The sequence below is a fragment of the Dendrobates tinctorius genome, unplaced genomic scaffold (genome assembly GCF_039654945.1).
Source record: "Dendrobates tinctorius isolate UK_male_01 unplaced genomic scaffold, ASM3965494v1 ptg000035l, whole genome shotgun sequence".
NCBI lineage: Eukaryota > Metazoa > Chordata > Amphibia > Anura > Dendrobatidae > Dendrobates > Dendrobates tinctorius.
The window spans coordinates 33264476-33284422 of record NW_027361703.1 but is presented as its reverse complement, the minus strand read 5'-3'; the positions used below and the strand labels follow the sequence as shown (position 1 = coordinate 33284422).

Sequence of the window (19947 nt, the reverse complement as noted above, 5' to 3'; positions counted from 1 at the left end):
TTGTGGGGTCCAGACGAACAAGATTCTGACATTTTTTCCCCCCATATGAGATCCGGTCACCCTAGTGCTCAGTCTCTGCAAGATAAATAACCCATTCTATGTATATGATGCGGTGATACCGCATGTGTTCAATGAACACATGCGGTATCACCGAGTGTAGAAAGGGGGGCGGTGCTTTGGGCAGAGCGGGGTTTCCGCAGCGTCCAAAGCGCCGGCAATACGCTGCGTGGAAACATACCCTTAAATAGTCGGCTGCAGCAAGTCACAGAAATGTTTCTGGTCAAGCGACTTTGCAATGAACTGTTGTTGCACGACACATGTTGTTGTGTAGCCCTAGCCATAAGGGCATGTATTTTATTTTCATATTTATGTGTGCTGTCCTTATTTAAATTGGATAGTTCACAGACTGGGCTGTTCTGCTGAGAGTTTTATACCCATAGCGAGTGTCTGCATGATAAAAATTGCAGCATGCAGTACTCTCTACCATTTTAGTCTACAGAAAAACCGATTCCATGCAGATTGCATCCACTTTTTATGGATATGTTGACATTATTGACCTATGAGACTGTATTTGGTGTTGTAAAATTTTTTAAATTGTTGATGTTACCATATGGAAGTCATATGATGGGTGTATAGATGGAAAATGGATGACAAGGCGGATAAAAATTGTCCAGTTTTTCTAGATGAAAAATGCACAATTTTTCATATGCTCATCTCAGCCAGGCCTACTGTAATTCATATATTATATATTTTTGGAATTCACTGTTGTTAGAAGAGTTCCCTGATGCTGGATCCCTATCAGCTGGGATTGGTAAGGGAATCATCACCACAGGGAAAATAAGGCATTACATAATTTCTATTAAAATGAATCCCTGTCTGTTTAATGTTTGAGTCCTCCAGGAAAGAGAGGCTCCTTGTAGTCTTTTTCTAGCTGCTCTATGGCTTATAGATGATGATCCTAAATTGGGGAATCCACTGTATTACCGCAGAATTTCATAATGGTACATATGAAAGTGTTTTTTGTTAATCAAACATTTTCTTTAAAGGGGTTATACCCATTATCTTTATGACAAAGCAAACGTATTTGGGACCTGACTTTGTGACACTAATATATACGTATTACAGGTTTTCTTCCTGCACTTGTCAGTGCCATCTTCCTTACACCACTCTCCTATTTCAATATGCCTGCTGATGGAGGAGCATGTGACCAAACCTGTAAGTCTGCCTCATCCAATAGAAAGAGAGCTGTCCCATGCGCAGTGTTTTCATTGGCGAAGGCTGGTGTACTGGCCTGGTCACCGACTCCAGCAAGCATTTTGTGGAGAGCAGTGCAGTCTGTGAGGAAAGGTGCACTAACATGTATAGAAGAAGAACATGTAACACATAGTGAACCTGTCATGTGAAAAAACCCTATTAACCTGCCGATATGAGGCTAATCTGCAGGTTAATAGCATTCTGAATCTGCCCAGCGCCTGCACTGAGACCCCCACCACCGTGAGGAAATTAGATTTATTCCCCTTGGCAGCATCCAGTGTTCAGTCATAGAGGTGGCACCGGCGAGGGTTTAGGCACCTATCTGTGCATGGAGAGCGGCGGCTGTAACCACGCTGCCTGCACTGACTGACACGACACCCGGCCCTAATGCTGAGTCGATGTCAGTCAGGTTACAGCTGTCACACACTATACACAGAATGGTCACTGAACCACTCTGTCATCCGAGTGTAGTCTGATGGTTTCCAAGGACTCACTCACTTGCATCGCTGAGTGCGAATCGATAGCTGGAATACCGCAATTTTTTCCTCAGATTGACTTGACCTGAGGTAAAAAATTGGACATGTGCACGGCCCCATAGAATAACATTGGTCCGAGTGCGATCCAATATTTTGTTTGATCACACTTAGACCGGGGTCACACTTGCGAGTGCAATGTGAGAAACTCGTGCGAGTCTCTCGCCTCAATACCTGGCACTGCCGCCGGTGGTTCAAACTGGAGCGTTCAGCTGCATAGAAAGACATGCAGCCGCACACTCCGGTCGCGAGTGCCGGCGCCAGTGCTGGGTATTGAGGCGAGTTTCTCGCATTGCACTCGTGTGACCCCAGCTTTAAAATGAAAATCCGACCATGGGCACGAGCACTTTGGATATGTCATCAATATATTTTCAATAGGGGTGGGTCAGCTGGCAGCTCGGCTGATCAGCTGTTTCCGGAAGCCGGATGTGATCAGTTGCAGAGCTGCACAGAACAGCTCTGTCAAATGCATAATGGTCGTGACCGTGTCCTGCACATCCATCCACAACTACCTGAATGAATGGGAGGAATGGATCTGCAATACCCAAATGTGGCCACTATGCAGGTGACAGAGCTGTGCTGTGCAGCTTCTCAAAGTGATCACATCCGTCCACCACCGCCATAGGGAACAGCTAAGCAGTGGGAGTATCGCACCCCTACCAATCTGCTATTAATGACCTATCCTAAGCATATGCCATCAATAGAAAATGTACTGGACAAATACATTAACAAAATGAACTTAAAATGTCTTAAGTGCTTATATAAGAATATGAAATAATGGGGTTACTGGTCTTGATTTTGTTATATTTATATTCATAGTAATGAATGCTGTAACTATGAACTCATCATTTTATGTTGTCCTATTAGTACTGTCTTAGGATTTCATGACTTATCACGATTTGAGTTTAAATATTAGGCAAAAATGATAAATACCTGCAAAAGCTTTAAAATTATACATTATAATCTTCCTATTATCTTGCATAGATGTGAGTAATGCATTAAGCAACATGTTACTTAGTGATGGTATCCTTTTCGTATCATGTTATGTATTGTGTTCCTTATTGAGTGGATGGTTTGTGTTACAAATTCTTGAAGGGATACTGACATCTTGTGGTAAAAGAGCTGTATTACACAAATTAAAGACTGCAGTAAATGATGCGGACTGAATGATCTGTAGCAAATAGTTCAGTAAACATAAGCTGCCATAGTTCAATGCAGCACAAGTCGAATCCTGTTTACACAGGACAACGCACTGCCGAGAACGATGTTTTGCGCTGCACAAAAAAAGTTTCACCTGACGAACGAGCATTTTGATGATTCACTGGGTGATCAGCAGAATGTTTACATTGAAAGATTATCGTAAATGAACATTGTTAAGAAAGCTCACTTAAGATAATTTTTCGGAGGCAATGCAGTGTATGTGTAATCTCATTGGAACTACAAATAATTCAGCATTAGAATCCAAATGATCAAAGTGCAAGCAAAAATAATAGCTTAATAGTAACTTTTCTTCTGGGCCAAAGAGACCTATTGGGCACCCTAGATTCCAGGGTCAGGGACAGTGTTAGGGGCAGGCAAACTAGGCATTTGCCTAGGGCTCCCACACCCCCAGGTGCCCCCTGCCAGTGGTCTGCCACCAATAGCAGCACACCACGCTGACGCAATGGGGCCCGTGAGTTAGGGGGTCCAGATGCCAGAGTCTTTCTGCAACCCCCTGCATCGCGCATTCAACTGTTTTATCATAGATGCCGATACAGTTGAAATCAGTGGTGGAGGAGATAGTGTCAGGTGATGCTCCTTCTCTCTGACTCCCCCTCTGCTTCTGATGCAGCAGGCACGATGACGTTACTTCATCACACGCCACACTGTGCCGAGTGGTTAAGCAGCTGAGTAGAAGCACTGCAGAGATCACAGCAGTGGGGGAACGAGGATAGGTGAGTATGTATTTGTTTACTTTTACGTGAAGTGAGTATGTGAAGTAATATGGGGTGTACATTATACTATTCGAGGCTGCATTATACTATATGGGGCTGTATTATACCCTATGGGAGCTGCATTATACTATATGGGGCTGCATTATACTATATGGGGTGAGCATTATACTTTATGGGGCTGCGTTATACTCTATGGGGCTGCATTATACTCTATGGGGGCCGCGGTATACTCTATGGGGGCTTCATTATACTCTATAGGAGCTGCATTATACTCTATCAAGGACTATGTGGAGTGCATTATACTATGTTTACTATATGGGGGCTGCATTACACTCTATGGAGGACTATTGGTAGTGCATTATACTATATGGGGGCTGCGTTATACTGTATGGAGAACTATGGGGTGCATTATACTATATGGAAGACTATTGGGTGCATTATGCTACATGAAAGGCTATGGGATGCATACTATATTGAGGACTATGGGTTATGCATTGTACTATAAGGAGGAAGTGTATTACACTATATGGAAGATTATGGGGAATCTATTATACTATTTGGAGGACTATGTGGAGTGCATTATACTACATGAAGCACTATGGGGAGTGCATTATACCATATGGAGGACTATGGGGTATGCATTATTATTCTATAAGGAGGACTATGGCACACCTTATACTATATGGATGACTATGGCGTGTGCATTATACTATATGGAGGAATATAGAGCATGCATTATACTAAACAAGCAAAATGCTGCCTATTCTTTGAGTGATTAGATTGTTTATGCTGGAACAGAAATCATTATTCTCAGCAACAAATCACCCGGTGAACATGATATGTATGGGGACAGAATGATCTACTATTGGTCATTCTGTGCTCATCATTCTTCCCCAGCCGGTGTAGAGAACCCAGTAAACAAGTGTCGAACGACTTCAATATTGTTGATCACACACATTTATTGACCTGAACTAAGTGCATGTACATGCAGCTGAAATGTTTCTGTGTGATGGTTCAATATGTTAGCATTTGGGGTCCCACTTTAAACTTTTGCCCAGGGCCCCACTTTGTCTAAAACTGGCCCTGTCTATGGTGAAGTGTTAATGCAACACCTGCACCCACAACAGTTATACCCCTCTTCATTAGTCCAAGTGCATTCATTCTCTACCTACGAAGCTTGTCTGACAGCTGCAGCCTGATGGGGAGATTGAGCCTAAACTTTGAAAAAATCAAAACAAAATTTTTTTTGCCATGTAAAAAGTTTGAATTGTGAAATCTGGTAACAGGTCTGCTTTCAGATCACACTTCTAATTTTCATGAAAGTATGTACAATAATGCCCTGTCCTATCTTTTATAATTATTTATTCCTTAAAAAAGTGGCATCATTCAGCACTTAAGTAAGCAGGCTGCCTTTAGCAGACAAATACTATTTACTTATCATTAGTCACCCTAGAGGAAGACATGACTGAATCTGAAATTTCACTAACATTTGGATAATACCTCTTTTCTCAGTTGGTCTACCATAGGAAAGAAACAAAATGATCACCGTAAAGATAAGCTTGTGAAGAAATTGCATAAGTTACAAAAAAAGAATGCTTCTATGGTATCAGAGAAGCTGCTAAAACCTACAAAAATAGAAAAGTGGCTCAAATAGTTTAGGAACTTAGCAGTCACTGTTTCATCAGTAACGTGTAAAGACAATCATAAGCTTGAAGTGCAAGTATATTAAAGTATTAAAGAAGAATTTGATGAGAAATCTTATAATCTAGTTACTCATCTCTAATTAAATGTCTTGCCTATACCCATGTCTGAATTATAGTCATCCAATGCAGTCCTATTGTCTATAATTCCCAGTAAAAACTCAAAATCTAGTTCTCTACAGTAGTGATTTTAAAACAGATGTGCAAAGTCATAGATAAGGAGTTCTTGATTACCTAAAACTTTTGAGTCTTTCCCTTAAATGATTACTCCCATCTTCATAAATGGGGATTGTCAGATAGAGCTTGTAAATACAAGCAATTTTGCATTGAGTGTCTATTGAAATTTTAGCTGTTCTTAGAGATATTTAACACTTGTTTTAAGTTTGCAGCTCATTGTTTTGGAGGCCAACTTTTGCTGATGGACGGTAGAACATTAGCAGCTTTTTTTACTGAGTTTGAAAACACCAGTTTGAAGCTGGCAATAAAGAAAAGCGAACGTGCTCAAATAAGGTGTATTCCGAGCATGCTTATGTGCTAACCGAATGTTGCCGACTGTATGCCCCCGACTGTTAGACAGCTGCAACACATGCAGCGATTGTCTGTTTGTTAGGCAATACCTGCATGTGTTGTGGCTGTCTAACAGCCGCGAGACATGCAGCCGCGTGGACTCGAACATAGTATTAAATCACGCCAAAGACACTCGGTTAGCACACGAGCGTGCTTGGATAACACCTTATCTGAGCACATACGCTCATCGCTAGCTGGCAAGTATCACAAGAGCCAGCTTTAGGGAAGGGCTTACAAGCAAGACAGCAGCAGTAGTCGAACGAGCTGTAAACAAAAGAAAAGTGTTGAGACCTCAAGAACTAAAAATTTGAACAAGTAGTAAATTGCTTGTATTTATAAGCAATATCCAAAAGTACACATTTATGAAGATGAGAATAACCCTTCAAGTGAATATGGCTATAGTTTTAGGATATTTTGCATATATATTTCAGAAGTCAGACGTTCCTGCCAATTCCAAGTCTGTATTTTTGCTGTCATGGTTGATTGCTTTTACATAAAGAAAATAAATATATTTCTAGATGCTCTCCAAGCGGTTGGATGACACCTTTAAAATGTTCTATAATTCTGTGTATTAAGAAAAAGGAATACAATTTTAGGAGTAAAAACCAGTCATGTCTCCTATGACAATGCTGTGTTTTGCCCATAATCACCCATTTTTTTGGTACATAATCCACAGTGAGAGGGAACAAACCATCTTTTTTTAAAACCTTGTTGCAGAGAAACCATTATTTGATCAGTACATGCTGCATGCATTCATTCATATGTAACAATTGGTTGCATGGTTGTTACATTAGTTAACACATTTATTTGATTAGGTTCCAAAAGCAAAGGAAAGCAAAGCAAGAGAGCACACAAAAGGTAGCAGAGGCTAGTGCACCCATAACCAAATGATTAAAAGAAGCGCAAGCTATGTTAGGAATCATAGTGGCTCAAGTTTAATATTACTGTTTATTTTAAGACATCAGTTACATTTCAAAAAGTACTAACTAACTCAAAACAATACTGTATCTAAAAGCCTGCAGACCTCCCGAAAAGATAGGCAAACTTACCATGGACAAGTCTACACTGCTGGCTTGAAAAAAATGTTACCTTTTAGTCAACTGACTGATTCTATAAATTTGGTAACATGAAATCTGCCATTTATTCCTTCCACACACTCATTTTTCTAATCTCAATAACACTGTTTTCATACTACATTATAGATCAGAATATTGCCGATGTTTCATGAAACATAGAATAATAATTTCATATCTTAGGAGGCAATATTGAATCCAGCTGAATGCTCCACCACTAACCTGCCTCAGATTCGTTGACTACTGTTGTACGATCAATACTTATAGATGGTGGTGATGTCATTTCTGATCCAGGAGTTAAATCTGCTTTACCTGGTTCAGCTGCAACCTCAAAGTCTTTGTCTCTGTCATTAGGGTCTGAAAAATTAAAATCTGTAGAAGTCTCGTTATCACTAAGACTATCTGAGGTACTTTGACCAGATCCACTTTCTTCATCACTAGTCAGTACTGCCCAAGAACTTGACTCAGATGTATTTTCCAGGGCAGTATTATCAGTCTGAATATGCATTTCCAGAACAGATTGGTCACTGTGCGTCTTCAAGTCAACACTTGGAGGTGTAGAATGGCTTGTTTCTTCCATGTAATGGCTTGTTGGGTTGTTGGATGTAGCTGTAGAAAGTGCGCTTCCTTCTTCAGGCTGTTCAGTTGTACTTATATGACTCTTCTCCATCTCGACGTACAAATAACTACTAGTATCAGCTACCGCATTCTTTTGGGGTTCTGTAGGTGGTGTGGAATCTGTTCTAGCTACTAGATAGCCATCATCCACTACAGAAGAGCCCATTTTGGTATAAGTGCTGACAGTAGATAACACATCTGTTGCAGTTTGAGACGTAGCTGTTAACATTGATAATGTGCTAGGACTCTCACTGTTTGGAGAATCAGCTGTAACAGAAACATACACATTTGGTAAAATAACAGGATGATGAACAGACTCTTTAGCTTTTCTTTCAAGGGCAGAGGTGGGTAACACACTGCCTTTAGCATACTGTGATGACACAACATGCGAAGGGTAAGCATATGGTGGTGTATGGACATACAAGGTAGTGTCTTGCGGTAACATACTAGAAGGCAACAATGGAGTAGAAACTGTCTGCGACATTGCAGAGTCATAAGCAGGTACAATATTTATAGGCTTAACAGTTATCTCTTTACCACCTGACTGTGATACATTTACAGCAGAATTTACATTCGAGAACAAATGAGGTGTAACAACATTCTCATGCAAGACGGACATAGTTTGCTGGGAATATGCAGGTTGAACTGAACTTGGAGACAAAGAATTACCAACAGGAGGAACATATGTAGAATGCAACAAGGACTCAGCAGTAGCACCCACAGAAGGCCGCAGCACAGAGCCAGTGTTAGAGCCTAGGTGATAGGAACTCAATGTTTCATTCAACTCTCCAACACTGGGTATAGCTGAAGCAATGCTAGTATTAGGCAAATGTGAAACAGTCTGCATCATCGCTTCGTTAATGGATTTTTCTGGTATCTCATAAAAGACATCCTGAGTTGGCAAAAGTAGCATATCAGTAAAAGCAGAGACAGTTTTTGAGGCTGCAGCAAGCGGAGCTTTAAGCAATATATCACCAGAGGTTGTGGATACAGTATTCAATGCCTGGACAGGTAGCAAATTTTCTGACATTGGATTAATGTCAGCATCAAAATTGCTAGTAGTGGGTAGAGACACTGGATTGATTGCAGGTGAAAATTTAGTTTCCCTTATTACATCAGATGAAGAAATACCTGCCATCACTTGATGTTCTTTATGTAAAGCTACTTCACCATAAGAAGAGGTAGACTGCGGTTCAGTATCAAAGTCATCTACTGTGGGACCTAGAGTAATTGGCTGGCTTTGATTTAGCTCCGGCATGGTGTATTTTACTGGAGCTACTGCAGAAGTTGAGGACTTTTTAAAACTTTTCAAATCATCTATCCCATTCAGAAAATACCCACTACCAGAAAATGTATCTGAATTATCCCCTTCACTAAAAATGGTGTGTGTAGGCTGGAGTAAAACATCCCCTTGTGATATTACAGTACTTGGTTTAAGCCGTAATTCCCCACTAGGCATTGCAGTACCCTGGTGAAATATGCCAACAGAATCATGCACAGAGGCTGATGAGTCAGAGGAGACAGCAAAGGGTTCTGTGGAAGCCAAATTATTAGAAAAAGGATAGGCAAGTTCAGACACCGTGGACAGTGCATGCATCTTTAAATCAGTGCTTGAAGGTTCAAGTTGAGAACTCAATTGAATATTATTAAAGGTGTCACCCTCATGGCCATGTGTTAGCATCTCAGAAGCAGCATGAGCAGTCTGATATGGTTTTACATCAGAAGAATGTGTTTGGCTTGGCTGACCTAATGCATTGGTTTCAGGCAAGCCCAAATAAACATGCAAAGAAGGGGTGTCAGTTGCAACAGTCTGCGTGACTTGTGAGAACATTTCTGAATCTGCATGATGACGAAACACTTCTCTACTGGAGGAAGTGAAGGAAAGTGTAAGCAAAGGAATGCCATCATAGGAAGACAGGGAAGGTTCAACTGACACATCAACATTGGGAAATACAGGTGTGGCATGCAGGATCTGACCAACATCTGAAGTAGCAGGGGTAGCTTTCAGGAGCTGCGTGGCTGACAACAAAGGAGTAACTAGAGGAAAAACTTCACTAGTGTATGAGGGTTGAAGAGGTATCTCACCATTTGATACTGGTTGAGTTGTCTGAGAGAGTACCTCAGTCGCAGAAGCCTCATGTTGTTCAAGGATTGGAGAGACAGACTGAACTGTTTCCTGAGGGGGAAAAGATGTTGAAATGTAGGGCTTTTCCAATTCCGGAAGCAAAGTTGATGGTAGTAGCCCTGCACCACCAGGAGATGATGAAGATAAAACTTCAGTATTGACCACACGCCTCATCTCTTCTGTAAGAACATTGGGTTGAGAAGTAACATTCAACGCACCGAGTGTCTCATCAACTGCTAGGTTTACAAATTCATTATCAGTGTCAGGAGATATATCTTCACTAGTACTTGATTTTGGAGATTGTGCAGAAATGTTATCCCCCTGAGTACTTTTTAGTGGAGTGACCACTGAAGTAAAGGTGGCTGTAGTTGTGAAGAAGGTATCATTATCACTGGACTGAGATCTTTCAGTCGGCATCAAGATCATCTTCTTCCAACTAGTGGCGGTCACTGGAGGTTCATTAATAGCATTTGTGTGACTATCATTTTCATCAGGTGGTTTGGTGCTGTCGGAGATATTAAGTATAAATAATTCAACCTTACTTTGAAGCTCTTTAGTTTTATAGACTTCTTCACTTTGTTTGGAGGGTTTCACCGTATAGGTTTCAAGAGTTGTAACAGATGGTTTCACTGTTGACTGCAAGGTAGGATACAACAAATTTTTAAGTCGATCAGGCTGCTTGTGTAGTTGATCCTTCCATGATTCTGTTGTTGGTTTGTAAGGCTGAGAAACCAGCTCTTCTGTATACTCAGATGCTGTTGCTTGAGCTTCTTGTCCATGTATTTGGTTTTTAGTGCTTACAGTGCTTACTGGTATTGGAAACATATTTTCAACTTCTTCACTTTCCTGTAGAAAATAGAAGCAACTGCTCAAAAATGATCTTTACTTTATAAAGAATGCAATTACTTTGTATAAAACCTCATATGTAGCATTATTATGTTAACGACCTAAATAAAAAAAACAGTCGATACTGCAAAGGGTTGGAATGAATACCTACAATTATAAGCAAGACAATACAAGCAAGCTACTATTAGTAATCTAACTAAAGCTATCCAAAACACACAGATTCACATGATTTATACTTTCTTAATGAAGGATCTTGGCTTATATATCACATATGCTCCAAATAGCTGCTGTATGTACTTTTGGAGAAAATACCACACCTATTTACAAAAAGGTACATAACATTTCGTACTCATTCTAAATACTTTACTCAGTCATATAGTAAGTTAAAACCAACAAGAACAACCCCTTGTACAATTTCACAAACAGACAACACACTAAATGGAGGAGGAATGGATATTGCAATTATATATGAGAGATATGGGCAAAAAGACAAGGAAAATAATACAGTTTGGAGACTCTAAGTTATAATGAAACAAAGTAAATTAATACAATAAATGATGTAACAAACTGAGACACTAAATTTCCCATCTAAAAGATTTATTTTAAAATTCCTATACCCCGGAGCAAAATGTTGCAGCTGAGGAGTCCTTGATGAGTTCCAAGAGCTGTTTGTCATTCCGACAATTTATCCCCTACAAAGCGAGCCAAATACAGTGTCAAATTATACAAATTATGCGAAAGCACAACTGTACACTTGCACCTTTCTAACATACAACGGTAAGGACGGCCAAATAAACTCACTAAACTGCCTCCAGAAAATTGACATCCCAGGTAAAATTGTCTGGAAGCTAATGTTGCCATTTAGTGTCTGTCGACACAGCTGCATGATTTGTGGCTTGACAACCTGAATACATGTGTGGAATTCCTAACAAACAGGCAATCCCCACATGTATTCAGGCTGTCTAGCGGCTGCAAATCATGCAGCTGCGTTGACAAACACTAAATCTCCGAGCATGCCAAAATACTCGGAGATCACCCGAGCATGCTCGGGAAACCCAAGCAACAAGTATACTCGCTCACTGCTAATTATAATACATTTATGGATGGAGTTGACCTGTCAGACCAGGTGCTTCAACTGTATCTTGTGAAGTGAAAGACCAGAAACTGGTATAAAAAGATAGTCTACCTCATCCAGATTGCTACCTATAACAGTTTTGTTCTGTGCCAAAAAGTCAAAAGGAGCACTCACATTTCTCCAGTTCCAGGAGAAAATTGTCAAATGTCTCCTCTTTGACTCAACGGCAAAGGAGGTAGTCTGCGAGTAAAAAAATTGATCACTTGTTGGGATTTTCTGCTGTTTTGGTGCCTTTGTCCATGCAAATGTGACATGGTGACCATTATCTCTTTTAACCAATTTGTGTTCCAAAATTCAAATGTTTCTCCTTCCATTCCGAGCCTTGCCTTTTGTCCAAACAGAACTTTTTGACTACATGTGGAGCATCGTCGGGCTCGTAAGAAAGTGGTAAACTGTGAAGTCTACTTTTTGGTGTTAACTCTTGCAAAAATGAGAAATATGGGGCTAAAGCAACATTTTTGTGAAAAAAATGAACACTTTCAATATGCCGACCTAATGTTATCAAATTCTGTGTAGTACCTGTGGTTCAAAGTGTTTACTATACCCCTGGATAAAATCCTAGAGGGGTGTAATTTCCAAAAGCAGGTCTACCTCTGGTGTCTTCACTCCTCTTTAACGTATGCAACCATCACACACATCCTGATGAAGCCAACTCTTGACCTTTCCTCTATGTACAGCTAATGGCAAATATGTGTACAGCCATTCACCTCAAACCTTCTTGGACAGCAAGTCCACCTTGATTTCTACATTCTCAACCAAAATATTCTTCAAATAACTAGAATCCAAAATATTCTTCAAATAACTAGAATCTGGTTTCTGTCCCAATCACTGTACTGAAATTACCATAACCAAATTTACAAACAAGCTATTATCTGACAAAGCCTTTAGTCAAAAGACAATACTCTTCACTGCTCCATATAGACCTGTCATTCACCCTTTGACACAATTAACCTCTCCCTTCTGCTACATACAGTTAGGTCCATATATATTTGGACAGAGACATTTTTCTAATTTTGGTTCTAGACATTACCACAATGAATTTTAAACAAAACAATTCAGATGCAGTTGAAGTTCAGATTTTCAGCTTTCATTTGAGGGTATCCACAATAAAGTTGGATGAAGGTTTTAGGAATATCAGCTCCTTAACATGTGCCACCCTGTTTTTAAAAGGGACCAAAAGTAATTGGACAGATTAAATAATTGTAAATAAAATGTTCATTTCTAGTACTTGGTTGAAAACCCTTTGTTGGCAATGACTGCCTGAAGTCTTGAACTCATGGACATCACCAGACACTGTGTTTCCTTCTTTTTGATGCTCTGCCAGGCCTTCACTGCAGTGTTTTTCAGTTGCTGTTTGTTTGTGGGCCTCTCTGTCTGAAGTTTAGTCTTTAACAAGTGAAATGCATGCTCAATTGGGTTGAGATCAGGTGACTGACTTGGCCATTCAAGAATATTCCACTTCTTTGCTTTAATAAACTCCTGGGTTGCTTTGGCGCTATGTATTGGGTCATTGTCCATCTGTAGTATGAAACGACGACCAATCAGTTTGGCTGCATTTGGCTGGATCTGAGCACACAGTACGGGTCTGAATACCTTAGAATTCATTCGGCTGCTTCTGTCCTTTGTCACATCATCAATAAACACTAGTGACCCATTGCCACTGGCAGCCATGCATGCCCAAGCCATCACACTGCCTCCGCTGTTTTACAGATGATGTGGTATGCTTTGGATCATGAGCTGTAACATGCCTTCGCCATACTTTTCTCTTTCCATCATTCTGGTAGAGGTTGATCTTGGTTTCATCTGTCCAAAGAATGTTCTTCCAGAACTGTGCTGGCTTTTTTAGATGGTTTTTAGCAAAGTCCAGTCTAGCCTTTTTATTCTTGATGCTTATGAGTGGCTTGCACCGTGCAGTGAACCCTCTGTATTTACTTTCATGCAGTCTTCTCTTTATGGTAGATTTGGATATTGATACGTCTACCTCCTGGAGAGTGTTGTTCACTTGGTTGGCTGTTGTGACTGGGTTTCTCTTCACCATGGAGACTATTCTGCGACTATCCACCACTGTTGTATTCCGTGGGTGCCCAGGTCTTTTTGCATCGATGAGTTCACCAGTGCTTTCTTTCTTTCTCAGGATGTACCAAACTGTAGATTTTGCCACTCCTAATGTTGTAGCAATTTCTTTTCTTGGATGGGTTTTTTCTGTTTTTGCAGCTTAAGGCTGGCTTGTTTCACCTGCATGGAGAGCTCCTTTGACCGCATGTTTCCTTCACAGCAAAACCTTCCAAATGCAAGCACCACATCTCAAATCAACTCCAGGCCTTTTATCTGCTTAATTGAGGGATTGCCCACACCTGTCCATGAAATAGCCTTGGAGTCAATTGTCCAATTACTTTTGGTCCCTTTAAAAACAGGGTGGCACATGTTAAGGAGCTGAAACTCCTAAACCCTTCATCCAATTTTAATGTGGATAGCCTCAAATGAAAGCTGAAAGTCTGAACTTCAACTGCATCTGAATTGTTTTGTTTAAAATTCATTGTTGTAATGTCTAGAACCAAAATTACAAAAATGTGTCTCTGTCCAAATATATATGGACCTAACTGTATCCTGTCATGCCTTATCACAGACTTGGCCTTTTCCTGGTTATCTTCATATCTCACAATCTACATACTTAGTATCTCACTTTCCCACACTACCTTTTCATCCCACCCTCTCTCTGTTGGTTGCACTCAGTGCTCTGTCCAGGGACCTGTACTTTTCTTAACTTATACCTTTAGTAACATAGTAACATAGTTATTAAGGTTGAAAGAAAGACTTTAAGTCCATCTAGTTCAACCCATATCCAATCCTAACTTGTCCTAACATGTTGATCCAGAGGAAGGCAAAAAAAAAACCATGTGGCAGTAAGCTTCACATTGGGGAAAAAAATTCCTTCCCGACTCCACATGCTGCAATAATACTAGCTCCCTGATTCCTTTGACCAAGGAAAAGCAAAGTCCCATGGCTTCCAATACCAACTGTTTGCTGATGACACTCAAATCTACTTCTCTGGTCCAGATGTTATTTCTTTGCTGTTCAGAATCCCAGAGTATTTATCAACTGTATCATTCTTCTCATCACACATTCTAAAATTCAGCGTGGACAAAACCAAACTCATCTTTCCTTTATTGCATTCAACACCCTCACCAATCCTAACCATCACAGTAAATGAGACCATGCTTTCCTTTGTCTCACAAGTCTATTCCTTGAATGTAACCCTTGACCACTCTGTCCTTGAAAGCACATCCAAGCCAATCTCATCTCTAGCTGAAAAACATTTCCAAAATCCACCTCTTCCTCGTTTTCAAGTCAACAAAAATGTTAGTACATGTCATCATCACCTCCTGCCTTGACTACTGCAACATCCTCATCTAGGGCCTCCCATGTGAACACTCACACCTCTCTAAACTAGTCATAAATAGAGATGGGCGAACCAGAATGGTAAAGTTCAGGATCCGTACCAGACACCTAGAGTCTGTGAATGGATCCCGGACATGGACTTCTCCCGGAAGTCTGAGTTACTGTTCAGGTTCAGCAGCAAGAACAAAGCTTGTTGAGAGGCTGCAGCATAGCCAATCAACAAGGCTTCCTGTGTGTGCAGTTCCAGCTCAATCACAGCCATGTCATGTATTGGCATGGCTGTGATTGGCCGGCACACTGTGTAAAAAAAAATAATAATAATAATTTAACCCCTTAGTGACAGAGCTAATTTTGACCTTAATGACCAAGCCAAATTTTTCAAATCTGACTAGTGTCACTTTATGTGGTAATAACGGATCCAGTGATTCTAAGATTGCTTTTTGTGACATATTGTACTTCCTGATAATGGTAAATTTTGAGCGATATGATTTGTGTATATTTATGAAAATATCAAAAATTTGACAAAAAATTTGAAAATTGCACAATTTTCAAACTTTACATTTTTATGACCTTAAATCAGATAGTTATTCCACACAAAAAAATAAACAACATTTCCTACATGTTTACAACAGCACAAATTTAGAAACATATTTTTTGTTAGGAAATTAGAAGGGTTAAAACCAGCAATTTCTCAATTTTTCAACAAAATTAAAAAAAGAAACTTTTTTAGGCTATGCACTCACGTTTGCAGAAAATTCCTGACTCCTTTCCAGAAAACGCTCGTTTTCGCTGTGATTTTTGCCGCGATTTTTTCCGGAGCATCCCCAGTCTCATAGAATATAGTTAGAAATGTGGATTTTTCTGCGAAATTAATGAGCATGCTGCGTTTTTTACCGCGATGTGTTTTTTTTCGCGGAAAAAAACGCATCAATATGCACAAAAAGTGCAGAATTCATTCAAATGAATGGGATGTTTCTTGTAAGCGTTTTTTAAGCATTTTTGCTGGTAAAAAACGCTTAAAAAATGCTTATGTGTGCACACACCCTTAGGCTACTTTCACACATCCGGTGTGTGGTGTCCGGCGGCGTGCGGCGAAAAGCCGGGCCGCCGGATCCGGCCTGCAGCCGTGACACTGGATGTGTATGCGGCGTCTGATACGGCTCGGACATGATTTAAAGGAGCCGCTGAGAGAGACAGCTGCTGAAAGGGAGGGGTGGGGAGGAGAGGAGAGGGGGGTGGAGAGAGAGAGACATGTGGGGTTAACACTCAGTGTCCAGGCGAGAGAATCTCTCTCTTGCCGGGCACTTGTGGGGTTAACCCCACAGAGAGATCTCTCTCTCTCACCAAGACACTGTGAGTGTTAACCCCACAAGTGCCCGGCGAGAGAGATCTCTCACAAGTGTCCGGGTGACAGAGAGAGATCTCTCTCTCTCTCGCCCGGCACTTGTGGGGTTAACATTCACAGAGTCCGGGCATGCGCTGTGGAAAAAGCTGGTCCAGCGCTGACAAAAAACGTTGCAGAGAACGTTTTTTGCAGATGCCGGACGGCTAATTTTTGCCGTTTCCGGCAACAACTGGACACGAGGCATAACCATCCGGCACGATGCGGCGACAATGAAAGCTTATGGGACAAAACCGGATCCGGTGCTGGATCCGGTTATTAAAAATTTTGCAGCATCGTGCCGGATTACAAAAGCCGGATGTGTGAAAGAGGCCTTAGGGAGCACATCAGATTTGGAGTGATTTTGAAGGGCCTGTATGACAGAGAATACCCAAAAGTGACACCACTCTATAAACTGCACCCTTCAAGGTACTCAAAACTACATTAAAGAAGTTTATTAATCCTTCAGGTACCTCATAGGAATTAATGCAATGTGGAAGGAAAAAATGAATATCTTACTTTTTTACAAGAATTTTGCTTTAGCCCCCAATTTTTTACTTTCACAATGATAACAGGAGAAAATGGACCACAAAATTTGTTGTGCAATATTTCCTGAGTACGCTGATACCCAAAAATGGAAAGCAGCAATAATGGCTGGAATTGATAGCGAATTCCATGTCGCGTTTGGAGATGTGCCGAAACAGTGAAAAACCCCTACAAATGATGTAATTTTGAAAACTACACCACTCTAGGATTTTATTTAGTATAGGGACGATTTTTAACTCAAAGTAGCGAGTACTTGCGTTCAACACTAGTCGTAATATCGTCATCATTATTTTTTTTATTTTTGAAAAAACCCTTAACCCCAACTCTAGTCCAACCCTAACCCTAACCCAAGCCTAACCCTACTGGGTCGCCCTCCCAGGGCTGTGGGGTACTCTGTACCGGGCTGGTGCCAGTGGGATGTGTCACAACAGCGGTGACCCGGACCGTGGCCCTGGGCACCCAAGTAATAGAAAGATGTGAATGGTGGAATGTAGTTAAATGAATAGTTCGTGACGCCACCTGTGGTGTTCGGCAAGGGAGGGGTTAAGCCGACGCTGCAGACAGATCCTCCAGGACAGATGGTGTGGTGCAGCAATGATGGTATAGCCCTCCACAGGCAGGCCTGTTGTCCCAGGGCAGTGTAGATGTGGGGACACTTAGGTGGTGTAGTGTCTGGTGCAGGGGATGTAGCAGTGTCAGGCAGATGGACGCAGGAAGGAATGGAGGACACCAGGGCATGTAGTTCCAAAGCTTTACTCACAGTCTGTAGTGCCCGCTTCTGTGCCGTGTCCTCCGGGTCAGGGACTCAGTCAACCTCCAGTCAAGATGGAAAGCTCCCTTCCACACTCCGCCAACTTATGTGCCTTTCCTGAACGTCTCCTCTATAGCGCCTTTAAATGTGAAGATCTCCAGTACCGTGGTATGCTGGAGTTCCTCCTGACAGATGTTCCCAAGAACTCTACTTGCACAGCAGACAGCTGTAGCCTGCTTCGGGGACTCTTTTCTCCTAAGTCCCAGCTCCTCTATCCGTGTTGCTGTTGTGCCCTCAAGACTTAGATGGGAGTAGTGCATTTACAGCCTACTACTCCACCGGTGTCTGCTGCAGAACCATTAGCGTCCATACAACCTCGGGGACCGGGTCCCGGCCTTGCGCTCAGAACTTCTAGGCAGGGTTCTTCCTCTAACCCGCGTCCTCTGTGTTCCCTTCACTCCTACGTTCCGTACTTGTCTTTCCCTTCTATGGAAGTTCAGATTTCAGTTCTACGTCTTTCTCCTTCTTTCCTCTCCTTTCCCGTGCCAGCTAGCTCGGGTCACTGAGGCAGCTGCAGCACTCCTTCCTCCATCCCTTCTTCCAGGGATCCCCACTCCCTCCGAGTGGCTTCCTTCCTCACTGACCTCCAGTCAGACTGACCTGTCATCCTAAACCATCCCGCTCATATATATGTATCCTAAACTCCACCCGTCTCCCAGCACGTTTAGTGTTCCAAGCAGGGAACCACCAAAGGTGCTCTGCTACTCTCTAAGCAAGGAGCCGCAATGTGGTTGTGCTGAACTACTCTATTGTGTGGGGTGCGAGTGTTGGAGCATGGTCAGGAGCCTCCAACTTACCTGGATGGTGGGGTACCACACCTTAGGAAAGAGGAAGGTGCAGTACCTCTGTGGCGACTGAGCCTCAGGGGCGCCACATACCCCCCCGATAAACACAGCACGTCCGCGGGCTGCAGGGTAAACAAAGTTGACAGTACAGGAACATACAAATTTTACAATGCTGAATAAACATTTCTTATACTATACTTCCCAATATGAGAGGCACTCATTCTTGAACGTTGCAAACAGTTACTAATTAACTACCAAAAATTCTAAGTCAAAAAGTGCAATTTTTCATACTATACGTAATTCTAAGTGCTATTATCTGTGACTCACTATCACTTCAGTATTCTTCATCTTTCTTTCTCTAGTACACATTTTCTTTTTCTCTTTCTAGTGCACATTTGCTACTTTCTTTCAAGTGATAACTGTAATACCTGGTTCATCATATACTTTTCCAATTCTTTATTCACATCTCTCATCTCTGGATCAAAACATTTCTCATTCTATATAAAAGCGATCATAAAACACATTATGAAATATTTCACATTAAAACTTTCAACAATAATTCTTGTAAGTGCTGGACACCGCTCCCAGACGGGATCTCTTGCAGTGTCCTTTGATTGGAGTCATGCTCCAATGAGGTAGACTTAATCTTCGCAAAGTGTCCATATGTAAAACCAAGAGAGGGCACCTAAAGAGGTGCAACTATTTACAAGTAAAAGTTTTTTTGATCACTCCAAGTTCATGATCGCTTATTTCAATATGAAGGCTGCCAACCAAAACAGGGCAACACTGGGAAAAACCAAAACTGAACCATGATGGTCAAAAATAAAACAAAAGGCACAACGGTGCAAATAAACCCTCCTGGGTCACGAGAGTTAGTTCAAGTTTCTAGTGTTGGTCCCCTCCTGGGGTTCAGGAAGCTGTTGATGGGGTACTGCTACCAGATGAAATACTTTGGGTGTCTTCATCCTGCTGGTTACTTACTAATTTCAGTGCTCCGGTGCGTGGCCTAGCACCGAGGGATGCCGCAGCTTGTCGGCGCCGATAGGCGACTATATGGGGGTTCGGCAGCCAAGGGATGCCGAGGTCACTATCCCAAAGCAACTGAGACTCATCCAATCCCCGAAGATACCGAATCGTGCGCGCCTGTTCCAGCCGTACCCTTCTCAGTAGAGATCTCCTCCACCTCCCCATTTCCGACTGTCCCGTGCCCCAGCTGACTCCTCCAACTGCCCCATTTCGA

At 41.6% G+C, this 19947-nt stretch overlaps 1 protein-coding gene across 4 annotated transcripts in view; it reads right to left on the bottom strand.

The window, feature by feature from the left end:
* The window catches only part of PTPRZ1 (protein tyrosine phosphatase receptor type Z1), a 354695-nt gene that overhangs the window by 120076 nt on the left and 214672 nt on the right, over window positions 1-19947 (bottom strand). For 3 of the 4 annotated variants that reach the window (XM_073573381.1, XM_073573382.1, XM_073573383.1), the window contains exons 12-13: window positions 9765-10650; window positions 7284-7946 (exon numbers count right to left, since the gene is read on the bottom strand). In XM_073573381.1, the coding sequence (XP_073429482.1) occupies window positions 7284-7946; window positions 9765-10650 (1549 nt within the window). Of the gene's footprint in view, window positions 1-7283; window positions 10651-19947 lie in introns of all 4 variants that reach the window. The other variant, XM_073573380.1, reaches the window with a different exon arrangement.